This window comes from Ostrea edulis, chromosome 6, assembly GCF_947568905.1.
Source record: "Ostrea edulis chromosome 6, xbOstEdul1.1, whole genome shotgun sequence".
Taxonomy (NCBI): Eukaryota; Metazoa; Mollusca; class Bivalvia; order Ostreida; family Ostreidae; genus Ostrea; species Ostrea edulis.
In genome coordinates, this window is record NC_079169.1 from 51,002,932 (window position 1) to 51,014,487 (window position 11,556).

General features: G+C 35.2%; 2 protein-coding genes across 6 annotated transcripts in view; one reads left to right on the top strand and one right to left on the bottom strand.

The window, feature by feature from the left end:
• Positions 1-3,130, bottom strand: part of LOC125645714 (ligand of Numb protein X 2-like) — a 37,687-nt gene extending 34,557 nt beyond the window's left edge. The window contains exons 1-4 of one of the 4 annotated variants that reach the window (XM_048871499.2): positions 3,053-3,130; positions 1,782-1,874; positions 1,179-1,400; positions 765-925 (exon numbers count right to left, since the gene is read on the bottom strand). In XM_048871499.2, the coding sequence (XP_048727456.1) occupies positions 765-925; positions 1,179-1,370 (353 nt within the window). In that variant the 5' untranslated portion in view covers positions 1,371-1,400; positions 1,782-1,874; positions 3,053-3,130. Of the gene's footprint in view, positions 1-764; positions 926-1,178; positions 1,401-1,781; positions 1,875-1,948; positions 2,016-2,049; positions 2,920-2,976 lie in introns of those variants that run through there. The other 3 variants (XM_048871502.2, XM_048871501.2, XM_048871500.2) reach the window with 3 other exon arrangements.
• On the top strand, positions 2,892-8,170 carry LOC125645715 (trafficking protein particle complex subunit 4-like). Of its 2 annotated transcripts, XM_056139864.1 has the most exons (6): positions 2,892-3,152; positions 3,230-3,350; positions 4,321-4,498; positions 5,086-5,189; positions 7,575-7,701; positions 7,886-8,170. In XM_056139864.1, exons 1-6 carry the CDS (start codon positions 3,102-3,104, stop codon positions 7,956-7,958), a joined length of 654 nt encoding a protein of 217 aa, XP_055995839.1. In that variant the 5' UTR covers positions 2,892-3,101; the 3' UTR covers positions 7,959-8,170. The 2 variants fall into 2 exon arrangements, with proteins under 2 accessions (XP_055995839.1, XP_048727462.1); XM_048871505.2 differs by having other exon boundaries at positions 2,899-3,350.
• Positions 8,171-11,556: the final 3,386 nt, after the last annotated feature.

Consider the following 11,556-nt stretch of genomic DNA (forward strand, 5'->3'; position numbering starts at 1 on the left):
TTACATGAGTATCAAGTTTCAATGATTTACAATCAGTACGCAAGTTCCGAGATATCAGCTCTTCTGTGAAGGTACATTCAGTATTCTGTTGAACGCTTGGGTGGGTACAAGATGTATATATATATATATTATAGACTAGCTATGTAAATAAGATTAAAAGTTCTGAAAGCATAAATTTTGTTTATATCATCCGTTTAGTATACATTAAACTGACCATATGAAGAATAATATTTGTTTGAATGAGGCCATTAAATTAATTATTAATTTATTTTTTATTTCCTCTTCTGCACAAGTGATACTTTAATAAAAAAGGATGGGTGATTTTCACAATTTTTGTTTGAGCTATTTTATTATCAAATAATCATAAACTTACTAAAATTGTGTCCCAGCAGTTTGGGTGGTTGCATAATGTCTGATAATCATTCTTTACGCAATATATAAAGGCAACGATAAACATTTGCACCCACCGCGTGTGGACGAAAGTATGTTTTGCGTCTCACTGTGCGTAAGAGTTCCATAAAGGGAAATAACTATTGGGGAACTCGGAAATTCGTATTCTAACTTCCATGCATAATGTCACACCAGAATTTCATATCCGACTTTAATGCATACTGCTACACCAGTATAATTTCCATATCAGCAAAAAAAAATTCTGGCAAGTTTCTTTTATGACTGAAAATGCTTGTAAGCTCTGTACAGTCATTGTATCAGTGCTTAATATTGAAAAGTTGGTCAGTATGAATGATCAGAGTATCAATACTTACCGCCGTACCAATATACTGGACGACTGGACATCATGGACAGCTAGTGGCTGTCGGTCCACTGGACATTGTCGCTGGATTTTGAGGTAGTTCTTTAAGCACCTTGAACAATAGGTATGGCCACATTTAGTGTCCAGAGGGTTCACTAATGGCTGAAGGCAGATCTGAAAAGTGTCCAAAAAATTGTACTAAAATGAGTACTTTACTATGTAAAAGGTTCACAGAGTAAAAGATTATACACATATGTAATACATGTATTTGTAAAACATTCAGTGTAAAGGATTTGACAAATGTTTACTGCAGAGAGAGAGAGAGAGAGAGAGAGAGAGAGAGAGAGAGAGAGAGAGAGACAAATAGATAGATAGATAGAGAGAGAGAAAAAAACAGAGAGGGGGTTAACTGTAGGTAGACACTCACCTGGCACATGAGATCTTCGTCCACCGCCTGGTGGTAGTCGTACAGGTGGGTTCCATACGGTTCGTGGAACTGGCCACACTTCTGACACACCAATTTCGTGGACAGTTTAAACTGTTTGAGGGAGAGGGACAGGGCAGTATCATTGGCATAGTCATGGTAAGCGGCTCCGGCACCATTCACATCACAGGCCATCACAAAGCTCCGATCACTCAACTCATGGCACTAACAGAAAAAAAAATCATTTTAACAAACCTGTTGATTATCTGATAAAACACAGTGGCCCATTAAGCTGTAGTAATGTAAGCCTAATTAAAACTCTAAACTTTGTTAAAACATTCAAAATCAGGGAGGGCTATATTAAACCTAATGCCTCTTAATCTTTTTTTGTGTCAGTACTAAATTGTTATTTATAAAGACTATTATTTTCTCCATTTCAATTACCCTCCACTTTACCATCGGACATCCAATATTTAGGATCAAGGATTTATATCAAATATTTCATAAATCATTATAAAGGGTTTGAAAAATGAAACAATCCATCTTCTAGAACAAATTCTATAGAGTCATATAATAGTGTTACCTAAAAGAAGTCAAACAACTTACCTTTATTTACCTGCTGTGTGAAGATTCAAGTATCTATCTAGTTTACGATGTCTCATCCCAGGTAATCTGTGTGTCTGTTTGCTACATCCCAACCTTTTTAAATAAGAAAATATATACAAAATATATTGCACACTGCCTAAAAATATGCAAAATATATATGTATTTACCTGAACACATTCAGGTAATTTCACTTCAGGCTACAAATTTTGTCATGCCTTATGTGTCTATAAATAGAAACTGATGAAATCACAACACCAGTTTTATGTACCTCAATCTTAAAATTCCTCACTTCAACAGTTAAAAATATCCAATGGAATTAAGTCTCTAAAAATAGCTATTTGTCAAATATGTTGCTATACACACTGTAAATGTGACCTAGTTTTGGGATAATTAATTGATCAGACACAGTGGTTGCACAAAGCAAGCTGCACTGTGTTGTGTATATTGATCGGGGATTTATCCTGTCTCCCATGTCATAGTCACAAAGTACCTGTGTAGATATATTACACCTAACTGATCGAATCATTAGCCAGTAGAAGTCACTAATGATTTAGTGTGCAGACATGAATGGTAGATTCATACATGATTAATTACAATAGGTATCCTACCATAAAAATGAGGTGATGATGCATCTGTCAGGCAATTTAACAAGTATTCTTTTCTAAATATCACTACACACAAACCATGGAACTGCTTGAGAGGGAAGGAAAATTGGTCTTTACTTGATAAATTAACAGTATATAGTCCACTATCTTCTTTGATCCCATATTCTAATTCAGTCCTGTTAATAATGGTATGACATCTATTGACAATTATTGAGTTTCTAGTGCCGTGGTCAATGCACTGTATCTTAACTGTACTAATTTTGAAACTACCACTTCGTCAATATAGTCTTAATGTGAATTAAAATATACCAAAAAGGTGTTGATTTAATATGTAACAATTAAGATCACATATTTAAGCTAGCTCACTGATATAATTTACTACATTATTTAGGTCTACTGCACTACTATTTTTATGACAGACTCAGTTAAAATTACATGACTAGCACAATATTTAACTAAAATAAATATGAATCCACATGCAAAATAAAATGTCAACAAAAAAATATGACGTCACATCCTTTATGACTAATACCGACAACGATTGAAAATGAAATAACGGATAAAGTTAATTCACTTCTTTGACAAGTTACCGTTCAATTTCCAAGAAAAATGCGTCTTGGTAATCCTACGTGATAGATTACAAAATACACAGAACCATTAACTTACAATAACGATTAAATTCAACCCCAGTGGTCTGCAATAGGTGTCGCTGACAATGCCGTGTGTTACCTCCCGTGTAACTCTTTACTTTCAGAAGATAGAAAAGGTATATATGGCGAGCAGAATAAGATGGGAATTTATAGTGTCTTCATAATAAACAAAGCGGGGGGCTTAATCTTTCAGTACGACCACTACTCACAGAGGCCAGAAATAGAGAAAACATTCAGCTTTCCTATAGAGCTTGTTCTGAAGCAACACGATGAAAAACTGGTCGTGGCGTTTGGTGAAAGAGATGGCATCAAAGGTGATAATTGCATGTTTTGTACAATGTTAAGATTAATTATCCTCTCACATAATTTAGACAATCTCACTTCTTTTAGATCAGAGGCAAGCTTTGATACTTAAACATGAATCTTAACATTCTATTTGGGTGTATCTTGATATCTAATATTCGTGTCATGAAGGGAGAATTATGCAATGGACGAGACTGGGATTCGAACCCGGGCCCCCTAAATCTATAGCTCAAGTAAAGTGCTCTAACAACTAAGCTATCGAACCCGGGGTTTCCGACGATGATTTTCTCCCTTCCTGTTACATTTGGTGCAATAGATCAGCCCCTGGAACTTACAGGTGAAAATGCCTCCCAGGAGATAAAGACCCTGGGTTGATGTCTTCATGTGTGAAGACATTTAAGGAGGGAGGAATGTAGTGGTCAGAAAATAGTGTGATCGATCATGTTACCGGTCTTCTTCAGTCATGTTTATCTGTCATAGCAACGTAATGCAAGTGATACACAAGTGCTTATAGTCTTGTTTTCAACCAAGTTAAACACCGATACACATGCCTGATAAATCAACAATATTTCAGTCTTGCATTACGTTGCTATGACAGCTAGATAAACACGACTGATTATAGAAAAAACCTTAAAAAAATATTAAATGAATCTTCAAACCTTTCTTGAACCTTTCATGAAACACAACTGACAAGTGATACACAAGTGCTTGTAGTCTTGTTTTCAATCAAGTTAAATACTGATACACATGTGTGCATGGTAAATCAACAATATTTCAGTCTTGTAGCATTTATGACGGTTTTTATTGTACAATTGTTTGATCATGTTGTTGACTGTATATAACAATACTCTTATTAAGGTTTTGTACTTGAACTGCTACAGTTTACACATGTTGAATGATCAGAAATTCTAAAATATTAATTATAGAAATCAGCTGACATGTAACTTAATACTTTTGATGCCGTGTTTCTATGTTTTGTAGTTGGACACACACTGCTGGCTATAAACGGGGTACCCGTAGAGGGAAGATTTCTCCAGAGTGATGGAAAGGATGCCATGGAAATTATCAGCTCTCCCCAGAATTACCCGATCAACCTCAAGTTTGGCAGGACCAAGCTGACCACAAATGAGAGAATTATGCTGGCCAGCATGTTTCATTCGTAAGTTTCTTTGAGTATGGGTCAGATGCATTGAAGGATTGGCCGAAGTGGCCAGATATAATTACCAACAAACTTGTTTTGATTCTGTTTTCATTTGCCCATACTACTAAAAAATTCATTAAACTCTTGCTCTTACACAGTAGTAATAGATTTTAGTGTAATTATGTGCATAGCCTTATATGTAGAGTGATTTTATGCACGTAATTTGTCAGTCATTGGGTCTCTCTATTTTGTAAGTTGTCATTGGGCTAATGGTTAATAACAAAGACTAAGTTACAATGATCTTTATAGAGTGTTTGCCATGGGATCTTTTTATGCCCCCAGAATCTGGCATATAGATTTGGCCTGTCCTTCTGTCTGTCAGTGGCAAAAAACTTAAACAAAAAACTAACCTTGGTCATATTTTTTACACCATAAGCATGATAAGAGGTAGAGCTTTCATATTTGGTATGTTTATTTCTTGTGGCACGAGCTTTCCAATTAAATACCAAAATCATTGACCTTGTGACCTTAACCTTGACCAGGTTCCACTTTGTTGTAATCTGGGGTATCAACGTTTCACAAACACATGTTATTCTGTTTTGTAGATTATTTGCCATTGGATCTCAGTTGTCTCCAGAGCCACACTCCTCGGGTATTGAAGTCCTTGAAACAGACGGTTTCAAGTTACACTGCTATCAAACTATGACAGGTAAAACTAAGTCAGTTCTAACTACATGTAGGACAGGTGAATTAAGTCAGAACTAGGACAGGTGAAATTAAGTCAGAACTAGGACAGGTAAAACTAAGTCAGAACTAGGACAGGTGAAACTAAGTCAGAACTACATGTAGGACAGGTAAAACTAAGTCAGAACTAGGACAGGTTAAATTACATGTAAGTCAGAGCAAAGTCAGGTAAAAATAAGTCCAAACTATAGGACAGGTAAAACTAAGTCAGAGCTGGGACAGGTAAAAATAAGTCAGAACTAGGACAGGTAAAAATAAGTCAAAACTAAGACAGGTAAAAATAAGTCAGAACTAGGACAGGTGAATTAAGTCAGAACTAGGACAGGTAAAAATAAGTCAGAACTAGGACAGGAAAAACTAAGTCAGAACTAGGACAGATAAATTAAGTCAGAACTGCATGTAGGACAGGTAAATTAAGTCAGAACTAGGACAGGTAAAACTATATCAGAACTACATGTAGAACAGGTAAATTAAGTCAGAACTAGGACAGGTAAAACTAAGTCAGAGCTAGGAAAGGTAAAAATAAAGCAGGACTATAGGATAGGTAAAACTAAGTCAGAACTAGGGCAGGTAAAACTAAGTTAGAACTACTTGTAGGACAGGTGAATTAAGTCAGAACTATGGCAGGTGAAATTAAGTCAGAACTAGGACAGGTAAATCTAAGTCAGAACTAGGACAGGTAAAACTAAGTCAGAACTACATGTAGGACAAGTGAAATTAAGTCAGAACTAGGACAGGTAAAACTAAGTCAGAACTAGGACAGGTAAAAACTAAGTCAGAACTACATGTAGGACAGGTAAAAATAAGTCAGAACTGAGTGGGGGGGGGGGGGGTCTAAGGTCCTTATGGATGTTTTTCTGCTTACTTTTGAGGTTTTCATTGTCTTCTGTTAGCAAAATGAAATTTGATTACACAGATACTAAATATAGAAAGCCTTTCTTTGAACATGTGGAAGGCATATATTTGATCATTGTACATGTATATAGAGCTTAGAATAATGGAATTTTGTTCTAAAACCATAAGAACAATAGTTTGCCACACTGCAATTTGCCGCCGGAGAAGAGAAGAAAATGACATCCGATATATAGTTTCAATCGGCAAATATCTTGGGTAATTTTGCCATGCTGGAAATGTTGGCATTTTTGGCAGATACAGAAAATTCGCCAAAAATTTAAGTGCCAAATCTATCCATGTGAATGGTACACTTGTTAAATGAAAATACGTCAGTCAAAGTCTGCCAGAAAATCTAATGGGAAAAGTTGTAACCAGGGATTGAGTGCAGTTAGTTGGGAGCTCTAAACATTTTATTTCTTTATTTGGTGTAATTCAGAGGGTTATCAAGATATGTAGACCTGATTCAGAAGATTGATATCCATCATGATATGTAGACCTAATTTAGAAGATATTATGTAGACCTAATTTAGAAGATATTATGTAGACCTAATTTAGAAGGTTTATATTTATCATATGTTGACTTCATTTACAAGATTAATATTTATCATATGTTGACATAATTTAGAAGATTAATATTCATCATGATATGTAGACCCTATTCAAAAGATTGATCTGAAATATTTGTCGTATAGTGTGATATGTCAACCCTATTGATATGAAATGGCTGTGTTGTAAAGTGTGCTATGTCAACCCTATTCATATGAAATGGCTGTGTTGTATAGTGTGATATGTCGACCCTATTGATATGAAATGGCTGGGTCATATTTATGAGTGTGTAACCCTTTTCCATATCTCTGGATCCTTCCATTAGAATTCAGTTTCAATATCTCCTCTGCTACAGATGCCATTATTCAACTGAAATTTGGTATGAGAACATCCAGGTCAAGTTTTCATTTGGTCCAAGTTGAATAATTTATGACAGGATTGTGCCCCATAGGTGTAGAAATTTTAAAATGATTCATAGTTTCCACTCATTATTTCAGTCATAGATAGACATTTGGAATTGAAGTTTGGGGTATAAATATATCAAGATATGCGGATCAGGTTTCTATCTGTATCCAGTAAGATCATATTTGGCAGAGTTATGCCCCATGGACTTATAAGATTTTAAACAATTCAGTTTCTGCTCATTATTTGTCAGTCATGGATAATTTGAATTGAAATATGTGATATACATGTAGATGTATCATTAGAAATATGCAGGTCAAGTACTTTTATTAATCTAGTCAGGTACATGTAACTTTTGGCAGAGTTTTGGCCCTTGGGTGGAGGCTTTTGTGTCGCTTCTACAGTTCTAATTTATGATATGTTGACCTAATGTAGAACTTAAAAAGAATACTATTTATCATGATACGTTGACCTAATTCATGAGGTTAACATTTATCGTATGTTGCAGGAATAAAGTTTATTGCCTTGACAGACCCTCGTCAGGGAGGAGTGGACGCATTGCTACGGAAACTGTATGAAGTATTCTCTGACTTTGCCCTCAAAAATCCATTTTATTCTGTGGACATGCCAGTGCGGTAGGTATTGTAGCTCAACAGTTCACATAGATACATGTATAAGATAGAGCACCTGTAGAGCAGATTTCTTCAATGAAATTGTTTTGATGTATTTTATTATACTTTCGGAATATTCAGCAGAAATAAAAACCTCCATGTTTGTTTTTCGTTAATTCTAATGTTAATGTTAATTCTCTCATTACAGGTGTGATTTATTTGATACAAACTTACAACAAGTTATAGACGGGTGCGAGAAGCAAGGCACAGCTAATATATAGTCAGTAATGAGTAGTAAGGAACGGCTAATATACAGAGTCGGTCGTCTCTGTGGGACGTAAACCTCTCATGGTGAGGTTACTTCACATTCCTACAGTGAATAGGAACATTTGATATACTGTTTGTGATACAGAAGAACTCGTGATGTGCAATAGATTTTTGTGTTTGTTTAAACAATGAATGGAATGTCATTGTAATAAATCATTTTAATTTATTGCTATGGGTTATTTCTTTTTGTTGGGATTAAGGATGCTCTAACTATGTCCTAGAATTATAAATTACAATGACCACACTTTTATCGGAGTGACTTTCATTCTGCATACATGTAATTACTGAGTAGTAACAAAAGTACTGAGAACAGTACATCATATGCCCATCAGACAGTGATTACAAACAGTACATTATACACCCACACATACAGTACATTATACACCCACACAAACAGTACATTATACACCCACACAAACAGTACATTATACACTCACACATATGGTACATCATACAATCACACATACATCATACACCCACACAAACAGTACATAATACACCCACACAAACAGTACATTATACACCCACACAAACAGTACATTATACACCCACACATATGGTACATCATACACCCACACAAACAGTACATCATACGCCCACACAAACAGTACATCATACACCCACACATATGGTACATCATACACCCACACATACATCATACACCCACACAAACAGTACATCATACACCCACACATACAGTACATAATACACCCACACATACATCTTACACCCACACATACGGAACATCATACACCCACACATACATCATACACCCACACAAACAGTACATCATACACCTACACATACGGTACATCATACACCCACACATACGGTACATCATACACCCACACATACATCATACACTCACACAAACAGTACATCATACACCCACATATACATCATACACCCACACATACGGTACATCATACACCCACACATACATCATACGCCCACACAAACAGTACATCATACACCCACACTAATGGTACATCATACACCCACACATATGGTACATCATACTCCCACACATACGGTACATAAAAATGCCCACTTGAACGGTACATCATACGCCTGTCGGGCAGTGAATACAAAATTTCAGTGCAATATCTGTATCTATAATGAAAATATTTGACCTACTTTTATTCCCAAAATAGGTCACGGTGCACCAATTAAGCTGAAATGCAAACTGAAACTGTATATTTCTCTGAGAGGAAGGTTGCATCTTCTTCTCCAGATTCACTGGGCCAATTTCAACCAAACTTGGTATAGATCATTCTTGGGTGAAGGGGATTCATGTTTTGTTCAAATGAAGGGCCATGCTCCCTTCAAAGGGGAGATACTCACAAAAGATGATGTGGAATCACTTAAAAAATATTCACAAGAATCACTAGGCCAGTAACATTAATATTTTCATAAAACCTTTCTGACATAGTGCAGATTCAAGTTTATTAAAATCATGGCCCCCAGTGGTAGGGTCAGGCCACAATAGGGGATCAAAGTTTTACATGCGAATATATAGGGAAAATCTTTAAAACTTTTCTCAAAACCCACTGAACCAAAAAAGTGGAAATTTACATGAAAGTTTCCTGATAAAAAGTAGATCCAAGTTTGTGCAAATTATGGCCCCAGGGGGTAGGTTGGGGTAATAGGGGATCAAAGTTTTACATTTAAGGGGCATGGACATGATTTGAGCTGAAAATTTTCAAATTTTATTTTTCCATTTTTAATGTTTAGAATGCTCAACTAAGGTATTTCTAATGATCAGCAAAAATTTAAATGTCAGTTGTCAAGGTACATGTACGTAGGAGATACAGAGCTCACAATTCTTTGTTATGTAAACAAGGCTCATGCCAATGCTTTTGTTTACAATAGGTTGAATATACTATTAAAGGTTTTGTTTAAAGCAGATTTTTTCAATTTCCAAGTTAATTCTGAACACAATTAAATAGTTTCTAGTGTTTGGCATATCTCATTTTGTTTTAAACATGCTATTTTCTATTGATCAATCTATAACATGTAAACAAAAACATGGCTTGAGTCTTGTTTACATTATAGAAAGAATTGTAAGTGCGGTATCTCACTTGTAACTCAACAACTGATATTTAAATTTTGGTTGACCATTAGAAATACATTAGTAAAGCATTGTAAACAATAAAAATAGATTCAAGAACAGAAATGGCCATGCATGCTTTAAATTATGTTATCTATCGAGACAGCAGTACCAAACATACTGGAAAAATGACATATTAAATGTAGAATTAAAAAAAAAACAAGCACTTTTAAAATGTCACATGTATATCTTCAATGATTTTATAACATCTATAATGTACAAGGTCTGAAAAATGTTAAGTAAAAGCTGTGAGAGGAGTCAGTTACACAAAGTAGGTGCCATGCTTAAAAAATGACAAAGTTCAACAACATCATGTACATGTAAATTTTTCGAAAAATGTTTGATCACTTTCAAAAACACACATGCACATCTTCAATGTACAGTATTCATAACAACTGAACAGTTTGAGGAACATCAAATTAGAGGTGTGAGAGGAGCTAGTTGATTACAAAATAGGTACCCTATTACAGGGATGCCCACCTGCCATTCACCATCCTGCCCACCTACCCGCCTGCCATTCACCATCCTGCCCACCTACCCGCCTGCCATTCACAATTCTATAAGCTGTTTGCACGTTGTGCAACCTGGCCAAACATGGAAAAAATAAAATTTGAAAACTTTCATCTCAAATTATGACCATGCCCCTTTAAGATAGATTGGGAAATTTTTCAATCAAAGTTTTGCATGTTGATATATAATATATAGGAAAAATCTTTAAAAAATATCTCTTGAACTATTTAAGCTAGGGCTTTTAATTGTTTTGTACATATATGTACATTCTTTACAACAAGACCTTTCATGTAATGCAATGGTGTGTGTTCTTATGACCTTGACCTGGAATTTTGACCTACTTTTAATCAAATCTGATCTCTTCAATGTCCTGAACAATTTAAGGTAGATTTTTCATATCTATCATATAAATTTATTATGGCAAGGCCTTTCATTTTATACTATGTCCTTTGAACTTGGAGTTTGATCTACTTTTTAGAAAACATAACCTATTTAAAAGTATATCTGGAACCATTTTAGGTAGGAATTTCATATTTTGTATATAGATTTTTTATGGCAAGACCTTGTGACACACTGGTGTTTATTCATTTGACCTTGGAAGTTTGACCTACTTTAGAAAAAACCCACTGACCTATTCAGTACGTATCTCCTAAATTATTTAAGGTATAGCTTTCATATTTTGTTTATAGATTCTTTATAGCAAGGTGTTTAACCTTGTGACCTTGACCTGGAACTTTTACCTACTTAAAATAAAAATCTCGCCTATTCAATCTGAACTACTGAAGATAGAGCTCTCATGTTTTCTTTATAGATTTCTTATGGCAAGGTCTTTCATTTCATACCATGATCAATAACATTGTGTCCTTGATCTTATCCAGAACAACATGATCATGTTGGTTATATTGATGTTGAGGCCTATCTCTGCATTATAT